General features: G+C 39.3%; 1 protein-coding gene across 1 annotated transcript in view; it reads right to left on the reverse strand.

The window, feature by feature from the left end:
• Positions 1 to 20,701, reverse strand: part of CUBN (cubilin) — a gene marked incomplete at its 5' end in the record, with an annotated part of 295,765 nt that overhangs the window by 121,033 nt on the left and 154,031 nt on the right. The window contains 5 exons of the mRNA XM_084880474.1: positions 5,310 to 5,442; positions 6,391 to 6,519; positions 8,222 to 8,332; positions 10,038 to 10,151; positions 11,903 to 12,062. Of these exons, the coding sequence (XP_084736600.1) occupies positions 5,310 to 5,442; positions 6,391 to 6,519; positions 8,222 to 8,332; positions 10,038 to 10,151; positions 11,903 to 12,062 (647 nt within the window). The remainder of the gene's footprint in view (positions 1 to 5,309; positions 5,443 to 6,390; positions 6,520 to 8,221; positions 8,333 to 10,037; positions 10,152 to 11,902; positions 12,063 to 20,701) is intronic.

The raw sequence follows: 20,701 nt of genomic DNA on the forward strand, positions 1-20,701 counted from the left end.
TATGCCTGCAACCAAGGTACATGCCCTTGACCAGAATCAAACCTAGGACCCTTCAGTCCACAGGCCAACGCTCTATCCACTGAGCCAAACCGGTTTCGGCTAACTGGGTTTCTTTATATCAGTAAACAAAAATTTAGAAATTGTAACATAGGTAACATTCATTCAACAAATATTTGACTCTCCTATATTGCTAGACACTGTCATGGGGATTAAGAATAAGACAATGAAGAAAATAGACAATGTTTCTTCCTTATGGGAGATTATACTCTAAAGGGAGAGATAGATAATAAGCAAATAAATATATATTTAGTGATACAGTGATAACTTCTAGGTGAAAAAAATAATTAAGGAGGAGTTGTTTTAAGTAAGATAGTCTGGTTACATCTGTAGTTCTTAAAATGGGTATTATTTTCAATAGCAACAAAAATATAAGGTGTCTAGGAATAAGAATAACAAAATACCAGTAAGACTTTTGTTGAAAAAATATGAATTTTTAGTGGACATAACAGAAGACTGAAATAAATGTAGACATATTTCAAGTCTAAGAATATGAAGAGTCAATCACCTCACACCTGCCAGAATGGCTACCATCAGCAAATGAACAATGACAAGTGCTGGCAAGGATATGGATAAAAGGGAAACCTATTACACTGCTGGTGGGAATGCAGACTGGTACGGCCACTGTGGAAAACAATATGGAGTTTCCTCAAAAAATTAAATATGGAACTGCCATTTGACCCAGTGATTCCACTTTCAGGAATATATCCTAAGAATACCAAACACCAATCATAAAAAACACATATGTACCCCTATGTTCATAGCAGCATTATTTACAATAGTTAAGATTTTGAAACAGCCCAAATGCCCATCAATAGATGAATGGATAAAAAAAGCTATGGTACATTGACACCATGGAAGGATCTCTTATCCTTTGAGATAACATGGAGGGACCTGGTGATTATTATGCTAAGTGAAATAAGCCAATCAGAGAAAGATAAGTATCACAAAATCTCACTCATATGTAGAATCTGATGAACAAAATAAACTAATGCACAAAATAGATCTAGAGACATGGGAGCATGGAACAGATGGAGGAATCTCAGAGAGGAGGGTGTGGGAATGGGTAGAGAGAAATTAATCAAAGAACTTATATGCATATATGCATGACCCATGGACACAAACAATAGTGTCGTAGGCCTTGGGGGTGCAGGTGTGGGAAGGAGGGGAGTCAATGGGGGGAGGAGGGAAAGGGGTACAAGTATCTGTAATACTTTCAACAATACAGATACAATTTTTAAAAAAGAATATGAAGAATCAACAAAGATCCTCCCAAAATGAATCTAAAAATTAAAATTCCAGTAAAATATGATTTTATTTATGCAAAATAGAAAATAGAAAAATATACTATGCAGTGTGTATGAATAACATATACATATATATATATATATATATATATATATATATATATATATGTAGATAATAAAAGTATAAAATAAACTTGGAAGTGACACATAAAATTCAAAATATGGGTTACCTATGTGATGAGAAAGTAAAGGGCTGTAGATGGGGGACTTTGCTGCCCTATTATATTTTATTTATTTAAAATTAAATAGAAATGTAATTTAATGGTTAAAGAAAAAGTAAAGTGGGTGAGTGGGAACTATCCTTTTTTCAAGAGTAATTGGAGGGAGTTTTTGCTGAGAAGGGAAAGCACAAGATAAGGAGAAGAAGAACGACTCGTAAGACTATAGAAAAGAAACTGTTGAGAAGGAAAAAAATCATCTCAATCATAGAAAAATACTTCTCTAGTGTGTGTATCTTTCAGTCACTACTCAATATCACAAGATTTCATAGGATCGTAAGCATAGTGCTCTCCTGGGGCTCTATAGCGGCTCATGGATTAGGATGCTCTTAACGTAGAGACAATGGCCTGGAGGCTCTGGTCACCTCAAACCCCACCATGGGGTGGATCAATGTATCCCAGACACCTCTGGGTATTCACTGCCAACCAGAGCACTAAGGCAGACCGACTGGTCAGCTCTATTCTACCACCAGTTTCTCAAGCCAGACACGAACATCTGCAGGTCTCTAGCCAGAGGAACAGGGAGTCTATGGCTCTCACAATCCCATCAAGGTGGGTTACTACAGTATAAATCTTCTGGACCTATGTCTTGGACACAGTTCTAGCAGCCAGCTATGACTGACAGCTGAGTAGCAAAAGAAATCAGAAATACCCATATCGGGCTAGGCAAACTGTACTTCAGTCTTGACCCTCACTGTCTTCCTTGACAACTTGATTTTTTACAATACATAATTTATGTCTATAATTATTTTTTTCAAGGAGCTGTTCCAAATCCATTTTTAGGATGATGGCCAAGTTTGGTGCTTGGTTTTACATTCCATAATAATACCAACACTGTAAAATATGCTAACATTGTTTTCTTTTGCTTCTCAGAAAAAAAGGATAAAAGGAGATCATTTTTTTCAGCAGATGATTTACATGAAACATTCTCCTCAAAGTGTGGTACATGCTCCAGCAGCCCCAGCCTCACCGAGAGCCTGTGTGAAATGAAAAATCAGAGTCCACAGTGCACAGGACTGTGGATCTCAGCAAGGTCGGGATGCATATTAAAGCTTGGTCCATTTGGTCCAGAAGATTATTAAGTACAGGTCTTTTCTGTTTTAGTGCCACACATTTTTATTAGAAGTGGTGGTAAGATAATACTTACAAGAATTACAAGAATCACATTAAGCTTAGGTCAGCACATTTTAGAAGCAAATCTCCCTTCTTTCCAAACACTTTGGCTAAGGTCTATGAGTAAAACTATGATGTGAAACAAAAATAGTACAATCACTGTTTCTCATTATCTCATTTTGATTCTTGAACCAAGATCAATCACTTTCTAAAAGCACTCTGCAAGCATAAAATATATTTTTTGTTAATCCCTTTGCAAAAATACTCCTTTTTAGTTTTTTATGTCACCCTCGTCCTTTTTGTTGCAGATCAACAATAATTTCTTCAGCTTTTCTCCCTATTCCATTTCACCACAGTGTCCACAGTCCAAACCCCATGGTTTAGAACTTGACGTATGGCATATGCTTCTCATATGCTCCTCTCACGCCCCAGAGGAACACTTCCAACCGCCCATCTGGATGTAGTTTAGACCACGGCAGAAATAACTCGCAGGCCTTCCTCATTATCATCCACATAAAGGGGGACATCTTGCATTCTACAGAATATTTTACAAATAAGACCCAAACAAGTAACAGGAAACAATAAAAATTAACTTCTTATGCATGAGAAAGGAAAGAGCTGGGCCATTAAAATTTGTCTATACAAAAATTAAAACTTTGGTGTCCCTTAAATAGTAAAATAGATGAAACTTGCTTTTTGTGTTTATCTCCCTCTCCTAAGAGAGTCAAGTGTTGTCCAATTGAATTTAACTGTGAACTACCACCCAAGATACTTTAGAAATGACAAAGTGAGAGAATTTAACATTCATTGAACATCTGGGATGCATCAGCCTTGCACTGTATGTTTTAAACTCCAGACCTTTAATCTCAACAGTGACCCTGTATAATTATCTGCTATAGATGAAATGCATCTCTTTAGGCTTTAAATAGCTTATTGACATTAACTTATTAGTAACTTACCAAGGGAACCTTTCTGGTTTTAAACTAGGGGTGTCGAACTCAATCAGAGAAGGGGCCAAAATCTAAAATCCAGCCTAAATCGCGGGCCAAATGGTTTACTGAACAGTCATAAACTGACAATGTCATAAACTGACAGCAGAGTGCAGTGATGACAGCGCGGTGCGGGCCACATTGCAAGGCCTGGCGGGCTGGATTTGGCCCGCGGGCCTTGTGTTTGACACATGTGTTTTAAACAGTCCCAGTGCCTGGCCCCATTCCTAGCATTATCAAATGTCAGATTGGTCAACAATGAAAATGCGGTAGAGACAGAGAGGAAAAAGACGGGGGGAACATCCCTTTGATTTGGCAATTATGAGGCCTAATATGGCATGTGAAGGACTTTGGACTTCATCATAAGGATAATGATCATGTTTTATTTGCTATTACTTATTGCTTAATCTAGCATGGGAGTAACATCCGCCCAATATGTGCCTAGAATATAGTAGGGGCTTAATTGATACTGAATAAAGGAATACATGTATATCAGATAAAAATTACATACAGAACTTTGCCTTTAGTAAAGACAAAAGCAAGCAAAAACCTCTTTCCCCGTGTGGCCACTGAAACTTCCTTTGCCTCTCAGGCGGGAGGGTGTCTTTGTTGTAACACAATGCCACTGTCTCCAAGGAGGCCTGTCTGATGGATGGGCTGAAAGAAAGCAACTTGAGATGTTTGAACATGGTCCACAAATAAGACTGTTCTCTCATTTTTTCATCCATTCTTAATGCACAGAATGGCATGTGTAGGAAAAGCAGCAATATTTTTTTTTTAATAAACAGGCCAAGCAAAAACAATCCTCTTTTCTCAGCACTAAATTATTATATTCTCTTCAAAAACAGAATTAGCCAACCAACTAAAGCTTAACAATATACAATGTAGTATTATAACTAACTTTTAATTTAAAATGTGAATTTAAATAGTAGTTTTATCATTCAATATTTGTTAAGCTTTTGTTGTGAGTGTGGCATGTCACAGGCTCCTTTCTATGAATGATTAAAAAGTCCCGCTTCACTTAGCATGTGCTTTTCACTATGCACTTCTAGAAAACACATCATTGTTGTCTCAAGACCACTCAGATCGTTGTGGGATCCTATGTTCGTAAGTCTTGCAGTTCACTGAGGAACAGGAGAGTGATTTTACAAATAAACCACTAGTTCCAGAAAAGATCCCAGGTATTCTTTTCAGGAGCAGAAGGAAAGGTGGATTAGGTGGGGTAGTGGGGATCATAAGGGTGTGGGTAAGAAGGCTTCACTGAGAGGATTTCTGCTGGAAGAAGGAATGTTAGTGATTCTCCGGCAGAATATAAATGTTCCTAATTTTTTTTAAAGATGAAATTACTGTTCTCTAATAATGAAGACTCCACAAATTAAAGCTCAGGCATGTATTTCTGATAATATTAGACAGGACTCTAGGACCATTCTCCAGAGAACTGTAATAATATTTATAACCCAAACTGTGACTCAACCAGAGGAACTTCGGAAACAGAGTTCCTAAAGTTCCCACCGTGTGCTCTAACAGTTGCTCGGCCACATGTGCTATTCATTGTCCTCCCTGTTAGTAACAGCGCTTCCTTCCTGCAGATCCACTGAAACAATACTCCATAAAAAAGGATTTACATGAAGGACAGCTGGAGCCGGTTGCCAGGGGAACTGACAATGTTCCAGACACATTCCACATTAGAGGGATAAACTTCAGGATAGCCAGGGCTGTTGAAGGTGCCTTCACCCATGTGGAAGTCTCCACCACAAGCTGGAAGAAAAGAGAAACAGTGAGTGCCAGGGCAAAGGTCAAATACAAGGCACACAAGATAAAGGAGGAGGAGCACCAGAGGAGCTGTTCACAGCATCTATTTCACACACACACAAAAACCCATGACATATAAAATAATAATAAAAAAAAAATGCTGAAAACGAAAAGCCACAGGGTACACTGGATCAGAAGAAATCTTTGCAGTTCCTTTTCTCAAAGCCTTCTCTTCTGTGACTATAACTTGTTTTAATCCCATAACCTCTCAGTATTTCTGAGCAGGATGATTTTCAATCCTGGTCTACAGCAGGGGCAGTGTTCCGGCTTTTCCCCTCCAGAGAAGACTGAGCCACACACAGATCTCCTGGGGATGGAAGGCTTTTAAATGCTGATAACAAGGAGCTGGCAGCTGACAAACAGCACTGACTAAGCGACCCAGGACTAGTGGCTCCTCCTCCTCTCCTTCCCATGTGCCACCATCCATCAAGCCATCAGTGACAGCTGCAGACCCTGCTGGAGACAGACCTCGAGGAAAGGGAGACAGGAGAACAGCAGTTGTCTGTTCTTAAGAGATGCCATCAGACACTGTTAATTACAGGCTGCTTTAGCCAACTTGTCACAGAGGAGAACCCAACACATCGCCAAACAAGCCATCCAAGTTCATTCCAGCCAATTCTCCTCACTTCCAGAGTTCATTCTCTAAAACCATTAGTCACAATAGCCAAGGTGTGCAAACACCCTGCATGTGGATAGGTGGGTGAATGGATAAAGTTGTGGTACAGAGTTCAATGCTGCTGAATTTACAAGTGTTTTAACCTAATGTGGAATAATGCAAGGTTAGACGCAGGAAACTAGCCTCCAAAGGTAAAGGTAAAAGAGTCCTACATAACAAACCGAGGAATTCAGCCACATTCCTGTTAACCTAGTAGTGCCCTTGTTGATGTGTCTTACCTGATGATGATGCGGCGTATGTAGCATGGAAACCATTAGCATTCAAACTAGAGTCAGAGATGAACTTCAGTGTCAGAGCATTGCTGAAGGAAGTAATGGGATGGGGCATGGAGGTGCCACAATATCGGCCTAAATAATGACAAGCAGAAAACTATATAATAAAGAGGTAATATGCAAATTGACCATCATACCTTTGCACACAGATGGCCACCCCCTGTGGTCACAATATGGCTGCCCCCATATGGTCACAAAATGGCTGCCCCCATGTCATCACAAGATGGCTGGCAGGGGAGGGCAGTTGGGGGTGATCAGGCCATCAGGGGAGCAGTTAGGTATCAATCAGGCTGGCAGGGGAGTGGTTAGGGGGCAATCAGGCTAGCAGGCAGGCAAGTAGTTGGGAGCCAGCAGTCCTGGATTGTGAGAAGGATGTTTGACTGCCAGTTTAAATAACCAGCAGTCGGTCATCCCTTGAGGGATCCCAAATTGGAGAGGGTACAGGCTAGGCTGAGGAACACCCCCTTTTCCCCCCAGTGCATGCTTATCATGCACTGGGCCTACATTGATGATAACAGAGCATAGGCCAATATTTCTAGTAAACAGATTTACTAGATTCACAAGAAACCAAAGCAAACAAAGGCAATCATTTATTAGGAGAACCATTTAAATCAGGTTAGTGTTTGAAACAATGCCTGAGAATTAAAAATAAACTACAAATAGAAACATAGGAGAGATGATTTATAAACATGATAAAGGACATTAGGGGGAGCTGAGGACAATGTAGATGGCCTAGCTCCAAATATAACTAATGCTAAAATCTCTAGCACAGCAATAAATGCACAAATAAATGCACCAGTGCTTAAAAGCAAAATATTATAGCCAAGAAAAGTGTGAATACTAGAACCAGAATACCTGGGTTTAACTCTGAACTCTACCATCTACTAGTTACATGACCTGGCAAGTTACTTAAATTATCTGTGCCTCGGTTTTCCCACTTGAGCAAAGAGAATATCAATAAATAATGAAACCTCTATCATAAAGGAGTGAGGATTAATTGAGGTACTATATACTAAGTTCTCACAATAGTGCTCAGCACAAGGTGAGTTCTAGATGTGTTTGTTAAATAATTTACCCTCATTCTTGGTCAAATCCTTAAAGACAAAAAAAAAAAAAATACACACAGAAGTGGGCACAGAGCAGAGCGTATTCATTGCTTGCCTGCTATTGTCTCAGGCACTGTTCTGGGTACTGGGAATTGAGCCCAACAAAACCCCTTCTCTGAGGCACTCGTCTTCTGCTTTACCAGGAGATGCTCAAATATAAGTAACTCATGGAGAACGTTTAAATAACTTGAGATTGTTTTTAGGACATTTTGGAACCTAGATGGCTGCAATATTTAGTTTTACTTGGGTGTTTTACAAATCCGATCCAGATTACTTACTTATAATTATTTTTTTGCTTCCACTGAGGACAAAACCAGAAAATAAAGACATGCTTAATATGAATATAAGAACTGTGGTCAAGTATTGAGAAATGTCTCACAGAATGCTATTTAATGCTGGGGGAGACTGCATTTCACTACTAAGTGTTTGCAACTTTTAAATTTAAAAACATGCGTAAACTATTCATGTCCTTGAATATGAACAATCTGAGTTTCTTGAAACCCACATTGAATTCCAGTTTCTTATCCCTAATTATCTTTACTTGGCCCATGCTGCTCTTCATGTTTATTGGAAACATTCTGACCTTGAATGACAGCACACAGATATGCCAGAATATAAATAAAACGCAGCCAAGGCCACAGGCAGAAAGGAGAGGACTCCAGGCACGGTACCTCGGAGGGGCGCGTCGCCATAGTTGCCATCCAAAATTTCCAAAAAGTCTTGTGCACATGTTGTGCTGCTTTCAATTCCAAAGTGAGTAAAGGAGAGGGTAATATGATTGACTGTAAGAAAAAGAGAAGTCTATTTAATAGTGTACTGGCAAACAGAACATACAGGGAGGGAAATTTTACCTCTGATGATTTATGCATGGGCTCTCCAGCAGGAAGCACTGAAGTGGGCAGATCTGCCCAGGGGGTGAGGGGGTGAAGAGGGAAAGTGACAAGTTCTCAGCTGAAAACACCTAGAGAATCTGAGATGCTGAAATGCCGGTGAAGAAGAGGACTCCTGGGAGGTGTCCTCCATGCGCTATGGGGAACATCTTGTTGGAAAATGTAGGCTTTACACATTTTTATTTCAGCCATAGCTATGTTCTTCTCCTAAGCATTTTTCTCATAGAATCGTTCCTAAAGTCCTGGTTCTTTATGTGTGATTGTAAATAAGACACATTCTTCTTCCTGGCACACATATCCTACCTAGCACTGTCAATTTCACCGTAAGGCCAGGGCCCTGTGGTTCAGTCATTTAAAAAGAAAGCTTTGAATTACTTGCAGAACAGCAAGTGCCTGTGTGTGTTTTCCTTTTGTCATTCTTCCAGGGTCCCTTTCCAAGGAAAAGGATCTTCCCCTGATGCTGGCTTTGAACCAGTGAGATTTCATCTCAATGCATTACAATTCACCATAAGTTATCCTGAGGTGCAGGGGGCCTCTTTACCTACCGAAGGCTCGGTTTCTGGGGGGCTGGCAACTTGCTTTGGGTTCCATGCAGCAATTGGCTAAGGATTACATCACCATCCACCAAAGTCTATGCACATCAGTAAAGATATCCATTTGTTAACTCTTGACATCCCAGGAAATGTGTTAGAGAATAGTTAAGCCAAAGTCATCATTTTTTTAGATTAGCTAATGGGGCCTCATTAGCGTAAGTGACTTCCCTGTTATCACCCAGGTCATTCGTTGTAGAGTGGAGTCAAGAGCTTAATGCCTTTCTCACATTATGTCTGAAGTCATAAATTTTTCCTGAAAACCTCAAGGAATGGCAGGGCTCATCTCAAGCAAGATTCATAATGGCCTGGGGTCACCCACTCTCAGGTCACGGATTGAGTCCTGAAGGATCTCCTCATTCTCTTTGTAACCACCAGATTATTACCAGGTCTGAAAATAAGACTCCATGGTTCCAAAAACAAAACAATGTAAGTACTCATTAAGTGTTTCTTCCAGGCCTGTGCTGGGATTTTTTTTTTTTTTTTAAATACAAGCACTGCAGGAGAGATCAGGTTTTATAATTAACTTCCACTTTGATTAAAGAGCAATATGCTCAAGGCATTGCATTTCCAAACTATGAGTTATTAATTTTCCAGTGTGTGGTTCTTATTTATTTATCCACATGGCAACTGTTTTTGTGCATCTGCTACACCCAAGGCATAAGTGTCAAAAAGTGTTTACTTTTTATCAATTAGTTTTGCTTACCCCCAACCTCACATGCCTGCCAATACAGTAAGGTTATAGGGTGTTTCTTTTTCTTTGCGAAGCCTTGGAACTTAAAATAAAATTTAAATTCAGAATAAAATGTTAAAATAACTTTTCTATCAAATTAGGAAATGTTTGTTCTTGTGCAGAGCAGGAATTGGGACTTCAAAAAAAAAAAAAAAAAAAAAGAGGAGGTCATCAATTGTTACCTTGGAAGAGATAAGAACATTAGTCATGGACGGACTTTCCCACAGACACCATCCATCCTGCATTTCTTTTCTTCTTTGTTTTTGTTACTTACATGGGGGTTGAGTTTGAATTATCCAGCTGCAGTTCTGATTGTCTGGGTAGTTGGCAGGGAACAATGGAGAGGATATTGTACCAAAGGAGTTCGTGAGGATGTAGCCTCCACAGACTGAGGACACACAAACACACACACAGGTCATGTTCTCTGGACGCCCACTGACTATGCACAACAATTATTTGATGAATGAAAACATAATTGATTTTCCCTTATTTCCTAAATTCAGGCCAAGGAAGTAATCTGCTGAGGAAGCTGCACATAAGCCATGAGAAATAGCTTTTCACTGTACATTTATAGCCATATCCTTCAATTACAGGAAGTGGGGAGCCACATAGAGCCGCAGATTAAATGGCTATGAGTTGACTGAATCACTCAAACAAAACTCTGGCATTGATTCACTTACCCTGCCTATTCATAATTGTAGGTATAGAAATAATCTTTTTATGGACACTTTTTTTTTTCCTAGGAAAATCAATATGCAATTGAACACAAGAATGGCTGTGGATTATCAGAGAAGTGCAAAACTCTATGGGGATGAGAAGAGGGAAAGTCTGTTGCCAGTGAGAGTGAAAGAGGAGTGTCACGGAGGAGATAGCGGCTGGAGGAGGAATTGGGGGTGAGGAAGGGTAGTTCTGGGGGAGGGCAGCCTGGGCAGAAATACAGAGGACAGTAAGGACTGCATCTACAAAGATTTGGCTGAAGTATGGGGCTCTGGGGGGAGTGGGAAGTGACACTGAATAAGAGATCAGAGCAGGTTCCTGGGCCTTGGGTAACGTCTGAAGGAGCTCAGGTGCCATTCCCTGGCAGTGCGGTGCCAGACAGATATTGCCACTTTCAAGGGCATGATCAGAAAGAGGCTTTTGCGAGTTCACTTTGAAGGAAGATGGAGAAAGGATGGTGAGATTGAGGAGGCTGTTATAATATAATAGTCCAAGAGAAGGTCTATTAGGGACTTTTTTTTTTTTTTTTTTTTTTTTTTACTCTGAAGCAAAGCATAAGTGATTAATTAAATGGGGGGAAATATATTTAGAAACTGTTCTTTCTTTGGAAGCACAGAGAGTGGTTGATATATGCAGTCTGACCTGCTCTGAAGTGTACAGTATGTCTTTGGGAGACCGCGACCCAGAAACTCTCCCTAGCCAGGGCTCTCTACTAAGGAATGCAAGCAAACTCACTGAAACACACGAGTGGCCAAGCAGACTAAATGTATTTGAAATTACAAAGGTCATCTGAATAAAATCAGAGGCCTACAGAAGCCAACTCACAACCCTTCTTGTTTTGGGTTCCCTCTCTGACAGCAGGGTAAAGAATTAATCTCTAAGAATTACCAGATCAAAGGCAATGAATAAAAAAGCCTTGTCAGAAGAATTAGAAAGTGGTGATTTAAGAACAAAAATAATGGAAAACAACACTGGCAGGTGGACAGTGGCAAGTTTCAAGGGTTAAAATCTGCCTCTACATTACAAGCAAGTTGTAATTTATATCCTTTTCATGTACAACCTTGGATATATGTTAGGTAATTTATCTGTGGACAAATGCATTTGGATAGACACTTAGAAATCACATCTCCAGTAGGAAAGCTGCTTGTAAGTATTGTTCTGAAAACTTGTCGGAGAGTTCCAGAGATCCAAAGGAAGTTGGCACCAAGCTAGACAAAGGTACATTGAAAGGATCAATAAATGGAATAATTGCAAATCATAGTTCCTTGGTTTTATTTAAGTTGTTTCATATGAAGTAGAAAGCTGGGACCAATTTCTAAAGATTGGCCTCATTTTATTGCAGCCCCAACAGAAGCACTTAAGGAGAGATGGCCAGTGCCTCAGAGAGACAACACCCCCCCACCCCCCACCTCCTGTACTTACCTTGCCTGAAACGAGCTTGGAAGCCCCTGCTCTGTCTAGAAGGGCCAGACTGAAATCTCACAAAGAGGCTATTTCCTGAAGAGGTGATGGGGTTAGTCAGCTGCTGTCTTCCACAAGCACGGGCAAGGCGGGTAGTTGTGGAGCTTAAACCATCATATGCCTACAAAGAAAGACAATAGGAAAATAATGGTTCAGAACTTCATACTTTCATCTAAAAGGCCCATGTTCCATGGACTATCCACACATTGGTGAGATAGTGGAAAACAAAACACTGGTCAGATCGAATGCTTTATTCTGTTGTCGTATCACAGAGTTTCATGGGAATGTCTGAGTCTTTGGCCATTTCTAGGGACACGATGGTGATTTCAGTAAGAGAGTCTCTGCCAGAGCGCTATGAGATCCCCGGATGTCTTCATAAACACCTTTGCTCTCACAGCCCTCCTTCCTCCTTTAACTTCAAGGCTGTCACATCATAGGCCACCATACCCACAACATATTCTGAAAATGTCTGATGCAAGAATGAATATAGGAGCAATCGATGAAAAACAATGATGAGTCACCATTTCTTTTCAGAAACCCATCATTTGCTAGCACTTTTTGTTCTTCAGACAGTCATGGTTAAGAAGGAAGAGAAATGACAGAGTTCATCCAAGTGATGGAGTGATATGAATTTAATTTAGAAAATTACCTCAAAAATTAAGATAAGATATTGGGCTCTGTGTCCACCCAGTACTATGCTGGAACTAGATGACCTCCCATACTTACCAATGGAATAGAGTTTTCATTACATGCACTCAAAATTGCTGTGTTGGTTTGTGAAATTGAAGTTGGCTCATTTCCTTGGAACTCTGTGTGAAATTTTTAAAGCTCTTATGTGCAAACCAGTGGTAAATGAGTTCTTTTTCTTTGAGTGGTAATAATAATAGCAACTATTCATTAAGTGCTTACTATGTGCCAGGAACTGGACTCAGCTCTTTACGTGTTTTTTTCTCCTCCCAAGAATCCTTCATCTGATGCACAAAGAGCCCAAATAATGTGGCCAAGTCACATGTTCCTGCGAGGGTGCAGGTCATGTGGAAACAGACAGCTAAATTCTAGAGCACAGAATTGAAACTCTCATTTTATCAAATGCAAGATACCAATTGAGTAGAATAGATGCATCAAATGGCCAACTACCAGAGTAGGATTAAAATATGAAATTAAAGTACTGTTTTTTCACTCAAAAAATGTCATTTACCTATAATAAGAAAGTCTAAGGAAAAAATTTAAAGTTCATGGATTTAATACAAGGAAGGGATATACCAATGACTAAATATCTAGTGATGATTAAAATCAATGTTCTTTTTAGAGCATGAATATAATTGGTGAGCTATTTTCAGTTGAATTTATACAAGTAAGTGAACCAAACATTTATAAAGTTTGTAACTCGCTCACAAAGTGGGTGGGAGAGGGGGCTAAAGATTTTAAAATAATGAATTTTAAATAAGTGTGATTCTGATTCAGTAATTATTTTCTGTTTTTAAGATTAATGGTCAAATTTTAAATCTATATATCCTTTAAATAAACATTAAAACTTATTTTTATTCAACATTTAAAGATGGGTTAAACTCTAGATGACTTTTTTTCTTTTTAAAAAAATACTTTATTGATATCAGAGAGAAGGGAGACGGAGAGAGAGATAGATACATCAAGGATGAGAGCTAATCATTGATTGGCTGCCTCTTGTATGCCCCCTACTGGGAATTGAGCCCTCAACCCAGGCATGTGCCCTGACTTGAAATCAAACCATGATCACCTGTTCCATAGGTCAACGCTCAACCACTGAGCCATATCAGCGGGACTTACATTTTCTTAACCAATTCAAAATATAATTTTTAATCTAGTCTGACTACTTTTTAAAAAATAATTTGGACACCTTAATAAAAGTAGTCAAAATAATGTATAAACCATATTACAGAACCTCTTAGGACATTTACACTTAACCTTACATCCCAATATTATCATCATTGGTTTAATTAAAGACTTTATTATTTCTATACTTGGTTTTCTACTTTCCTAAGGTGATAACTATGACAACCTAGAGCTTCAATAATGTTATATTAATACTTGCTCTTGAGACTACTTTCTAGAATATCCAGGGTTACAGGGTCTGGGAAAGTATACTAATTAATCCTTAGTCAAGAGTACTTTCTTCTCTTAAGGTAATTTGATTGTTTATTCATATAGAACATTTCTTAAATTCTAGTAGAACACTTGGGTTCTATGAAGTTTATAGACACCCTCAGTGACAACAACACATCAATTAGAGTATTTTTTACAGATCCATGAACTTACAAAAGCAAGATTCTTCTAGTCTTCTTTATTTCTCCCTAAATTCAGAGCTCTAGTCAGTGTATGAATATTATTTCCCTTAGATTGTCAAATAAGAAATGGCAATAGACAACACAGCAATAGTCGTCTGGTGTGAATGAATAAAAATTACACGTGTTGTTTTTTTGTCAGATCAGCAAAAAATATATTTTTTGATGTGCCACAGAATTTTAGTAATTAAGTTTGCATGTCCAGTGAGATGAAAATGGTTGAAAATCTAGCCTTAAATTCTAGCCAGAGTTAAAACCAAACCAATCATTTGTGAATTTTAACACCGATGCTTTAAAATCTTAAGGAGATCTGGGCAAACATTAGCCCTTTTCCCAAGTTCACACATGTCATCTCCAGCATAAAGTGATGTGGGGAGCAAAACTGAGGCAGAGACTAGCATCCCTTTCAGATTATATATATAGAGGCCTATGGTCAGAGTCCTAAGGACTGATAATTTGAGAAAATAAAGGAGCTAAGCAAAGGGAACCCTTTCTGTTGGCATACACTTAATGCTGAGAAAAATATGCATTATTTTACAGGATGCATTATTTAGAAGCTGGTGCCAGGTGTTTCTTTCAGAGGGAAAAACTCTTTGTATAGCAGAACACCTTCACAGGCTCTCAGAGAATGGCTGTGAGATATGTTGTGGGTTTTTTAAATGTTATTTTAGATAATATATCCTCTATCCTCCACCTTCCCAATCTGTAAAATGAAATGGACATGAGAACACAGCTCATATTGTTCATCAGAATGCAATGGGTTAAAAGATATCCAATACTTAAGATAGTGCCTAGTACATTTTAAGTACTTAATAGATATCAGCCTCTACTATTAAGGTGAGGTGGGGGAGAGCTACGTTCCTATTTAAGAAATGAATAAAGCTTAGAGGGAGGAAACTGGAGACCTGTGGAGGAAAAAACAAAAATTCGCAAGGACAGAGGTTTGTCCAACCATGCTGATGCAGCAGGAGCCTGAGTAGGATACATAATCCACGGAAATTACTCAATTTGGATTATGCGGGCTGCGACTTCTGATGGCCTGGCTCCAAAAATTCATGCTCTTGTGCAATCGCCTCCCCTGGCACGGGGAGTGGTCTTAGTGACTTGCTTCTAATAAGCAGATTACAAGCATAAGTAATAGGATGTCATTTCCATGATTAGGTGATGGGAGATGGACACTTCCGTCTTGCCAGCACTCTCCCTCCTGTTGTCACTCTCTTTTCTGTTCTACCAGTATATTGGTCGCTCTCATGAAGCTAGCTCTGTGTTATGACACACCCTGTAGAGTGGCCTGCATGGCAGGAAGCTTAGGGAGGACACGGGATATCCCCGTGCACAAATTTCATGCACCAGACCCCCAAGTATATATACACTGAGTGGCAAGATTATTATGACCTCTGAATGCATAATATTCTGGCCACGCAGTGTATATCCTATATAATCCTATATAATGAAAGGTAATATGCAAATTGCCCCCTTGACCAGGAGTTCAACCAGTAGGCAAGCTGGCCAACCACTCATGTCCCCTCCCCATGGCCAGGCTGGCTGGACCCCACCCATGCATGAATTCATGCACTGGGCCTCTAATATATATACTGAGTGACCAGATTATTATACATTCAGAGATCATAATAATCTGGCCACTCAGTGTATATTCTATATAATAAAGAGGAAATATGTTAATTGACCTTCATGATATCATAAAGATGGTGCTGCCCACAGCCAATAAGAAGGGAATATACTAATTGACTTCCATGCCCTCAAAGATGGCGGCGCCCACAGCCACAAGATGGAAGCACCCAGTCCCCTCAGCCTCACCAGGGCATCAAGTGCACAGCATGGTCGGGCCCGCCCCCAGGCGGGTCCAGCCACTTTGCACATCTGCCCCCAGAGTCCCTCAGCCCCCCAGCTACCCAAGGCTGGCCCAAGGCACAGGCAAGCCTCAGATGGACCGGTTACCAAGGCTCAGGTAACCAGGGCCCATCAAAGCTTGTACTGCCGGCAGTAGCAGCAGCAGATGTGTGATGGAGGCATCGCCTTCCCCTGATTGCCAGGTCACTTCCTGCCCTTGAGGGCTCCCAGACTGTGGGATCCCCCTCAAGTGCATGAATTTCCATGCAGCAGGCCTCTAGCATTGAACAATAAAAAAGAATAAAATCTTACCATTTGTAACAACATGGATAGCCCTAGCAGATATTGTGCTAAGTGAATAAGTCAAAGAAAGACAAAAGCTGTATTATTTCACTTAACTATGGAATCTAAAAAACACACAAACAAATGAAAACAAAACAGAAACAGAGTCATAGATACAGAGAACTGATGGTTTCCAGAGGAAAGGAGAGTGGAGGAGTGGATGAAAAAATAGAAGGAGAAGTAAGAGGTACAAACCTTGAGTTATAAAATAAATAAGTCTTGAGGATGTAATGCATAGTACTGGGAACATGATCAATAATATCATAACAACTTTGTACAATGATAGGTTGTTACCAGAATTATTGTGGTAATCATATCATAAGGTATAAATTGTAAGAATAACTGTTTTATACCTGAAACTCATATAATGTTGTATGTAAACTATAGTTTAGTAAAAACTAGCCATGAGAATTATAAACCCAAATTCTCTTAAGTGGTCTCCTCTGGGTCTGGGGGCAGGGAATGGTGTCGGTGTGGGCTACACATGGAACTTCACTGTCTTTTCAGCAACTTATTACTTTTGGAGAAATAAAGGATTTGAAACAAATATGGTAAAATATTAACATTTGCAAGTCTAAACAGAGGGATGTTCTTGTTCATTATATACTTTACATGCATTATGTAGGCTGTGCTTTACTATATACCTAAAATATTTCATAATTTCATATTATTAATTCTAAAGAAAAGAGAATTCGGGGATGGGGAAGAATGAGATTAACCAAAGAACTTATAGGCATATATGCATCACTCATGTACATGGACAATAGTGCAGTAAAGGTCTGGGGAGGCAATGAGAGTAGGATGGGAGGGGCCATTGGGGGTGGGAGGAAGGGAACATCTGTAATACTTTCAACAATAAAGATAAATTTTAAAAAAGAAAGGAGAATTTATATAAAGAAATAATAAGGAATATAGACTAAGATTCACATATAAATATACTCTTCATAGCATTTTTATAATAATAAGAAAAATCCCAATGTTAACTAAGTGGAAAATAGTAAGCTAATGGCTAATGAATCTGGTATGTCCATATTATTGGTTATATAGTCAAAGGTAATATTTTTAAGAATAAATGTATTAAATAATGCTAAGTGAAAAAGGTAGGATACAAAATGATGTGCAGTATTTCCTCAACTATTATGTTTTTGTGTGTATAAGTGCATGTGTGGTTGTATGTATATGTTTCTGTAGGAAATAAGCCAAACTTTTAATAGTTTGTCTCTGTTGAAATATATGGAAGGCACCAATTTCTTATTTCTTCTTTTCTGTACACTAAAAATGTAATATGAGGAGCATGTAAACTTTTAAAATAACGTATATATTTGAAATGCTTAAGTGTTTAGTGTTTAGCCAGTCATACATGTAAATGATCACATACAGAGACATAACAAAATGCTATTCATATAACAGTACTACAGTATCTGAGCCAGATGGATATTAATGCCACTTAATCTGCCTTTTGTTGCCTGTCAGGAATGTATCAAGTCAAATGGATATGCTTCTGTTTTAAGATCTCCAAGGTATTTGTTAGTTGGCCAATATCTACAATGGAAATAGATCCCTCTCCAAACTCCAGGCTCATATATCCAATGGCATTCCAGACCTCATGGCTTGTATGATCCCAAAGCTTTGAAAGTGAACATCTCAAACTGAGGTCTTCTCCCTCTCCCCCTATTTCCTCCTTCCTATTTATTTCTTGCCTCAATAAATGCATCTTATATCTCTCCTTTCTACGCCCCAGTCTAGCGGCTTCTGTGTTTTGCGCATTCTCTCTCTGGTATATCTCTTGGATGCTTTCCCACCACCACCCCTGCAGGGCCTCCTCTTGGTATCCTGGTATGGGACCTCATCGCATCTGGTCTCAATCACCAGAGCAGCCAGAAATTCTCCCTTTCTCATGTGCCCCCTTCAATTCAAACAACAGCCACTGTGTGTGTGTGTTCTTTTGAAAAATGTAAAATATAATACAAAAGGAAAGTGGAGCATCCCAATACTTTAAAAATTGCACTACATAAAGACAAGCAATCACTGATGCTCTGCTTGAGAACTAAAGAACAAGGACTGATAGGAATGCAGTGCGTATAGCACTTCAGCCCATACTCTCCTCTAGGATCAAAACCCAGCCTCTCAGAGTGACTTGTGATCACCTTACTGAAATAGTCATTACTTATGGCCCAAAACAAATGACTGAGGGGGGAAAATGAACATAGCTCCCTCAGTAATGTTTGTATTTTCACTTCTAGGAACTGGAATATATTTACTCATCTTATTGGAGAGTAAATGAGGGGAGGGGTATATTTCTATTGAATCTTCTATCTTCTTATTTTACTGACTTTCATCTTGCTCATGCAGAAAATAAACCAACTAAATGTGTGGGTTAAAATTATTAAAATCTGGAGTAAACAAAAACTATTTTAATTTACAAGGAAAATACACAGCATATTTTACAATTCCCAAGGTATGACAATGCTTCGACATTGAGCTTTTCATGCAAATAAACTATAAATATATATGAATGTGCTTCTATTTTCATTTTCTGCACTATTACTTTTTTTCTTTTTAACTCATTTGTGGATATTCTGGAAGGTATCAAAATAACACATTTATGAAGTGATGAAATTCACTGAGATGATTTTGAAGTATATGTGAATAAAGGTATCTATAATAATAAAAGTGTAATATGCTAATTAGATCAGACAGCCACATGACCTTCTGAATGTCATTCTGGATGTCCTTCTGGACAAAGCCACAGTGGGGGGGGCCAAGGCAGAGGAAGTTAGGGGTAATCAGGCAGGCAGGTGAGCAGTTAGGAGTGATCAGGCAGGCAGGCAAGTGGTGAGGAGCCAGCAATCCCAGATTAGTGGGATTAGGCCTAAACCAGCACTCAAACTTCCCCCAACAGGTCCCAGATTGGAGAGGATGCAGACTGGGCTGAGGGACACCCCCCTCCTTGCACATATTTTGTGCACTGGGCCTCTAGCCTCTCTATATATATGTCTAAACATGAAATATAATAATTAGCAGGGTGTCACAACCACTCAGGAGAAGCTGCGAGCACAGATGGTGGGAGGCGACTGCATGCTGGCCCCAGCAACTAAGCAGGGAGGCTGGGGCTGGGGGAGGACCAGAGCAGAGACACAACACACAGGGTGCCTGCCCCCACCCAACAGACACAACACCGAGGCCTACGTTGCGCCCGTCAGGCACCAGTCCTGGCCCCCCTCGCATGATTTTAATTGTGTGCTGGGCCTCTAGTATATATACAAATATATATATATATATATATATATATATATATATATATATATATATATATATATATATATATATATTAAGATATTAAAATACTTTAAGATAAAAATAATAATCCATTTAAAAACTAATAATGATAATTAGCAATGAACTGAGGATTATAACCCAGTTCTGTAGTTCTATGTGCCTAAGGTTCACAAATTTTAGAAGGTAAATTAAGACCTTTAAAATAGTATGAGTAGTAATACAAGTAGTAGTAGCAGTAACAGAAATATTAGGTGTAACAGCCAGCACTTATCTGTACTAGACACTGTGATAAATGCTTTAAATACATTTTAAAATCCAATCCTTACAACTTTATGTTTAAGTTTGTAAGACTGAGGCTCAGAAAACATGTAGTTAACTTGCCCACAGTCACACACTGAGTAGTGTAGGAACAGTACCCATTTGATCCCATCCTTCTGACATCTTATCAGTTATCATTAAACCAACTGAAAAGACAAAGTCAAGTATCATCCATTGAGGATATAATATTGAGAGAGTATGAGTCTATGAAGCTAAGTGAGATGTCCGTGGCCTCCTAGAAAGATAATTATGGGAGCTCTATAATTAGAATGGAAGTCTCCTCTCACTTACCCAGGCCTGCAATAAAGCATCTTCAGTGGCATTTGAGAAATGCTTCCTTGGGGCCCCTGTGGATTTCAGAGGGGTTGGCACCTGTCACACATTCCCTCCCACTGAACATTCATGGGATTCCCAGCGTGGCTAATCTGGCAGACTGTAACGAAGTGTGCAGTGCCTACACCAATAATAAACCGAAGCTTATATCCCTGATTCCTAAACTCAGTGCCATTCTTGAATTCAGATATACATCCACACCTATCCTTTTCTAACCACCGCCTACCTTTCTGGTCCGGCATGGCCTCTTTCCTCACCTTGCCCCTGCTGTAACTTGGCTTTTATTCTTTACTTCAAGTTTAACTCCTTGCAACAC

Source organism: Pipistrellus hanaki (genome assembly GCF_964339955.1).
Source record: "Pipistrellus hanaki genome assembly, chromosome: 1".
NCBI lineage: Eukaryota > Metazoa > Chordata > Mammalia > Chiroptera > Vespertilionidae > Pipistrellus > Pipistrellus hanaki.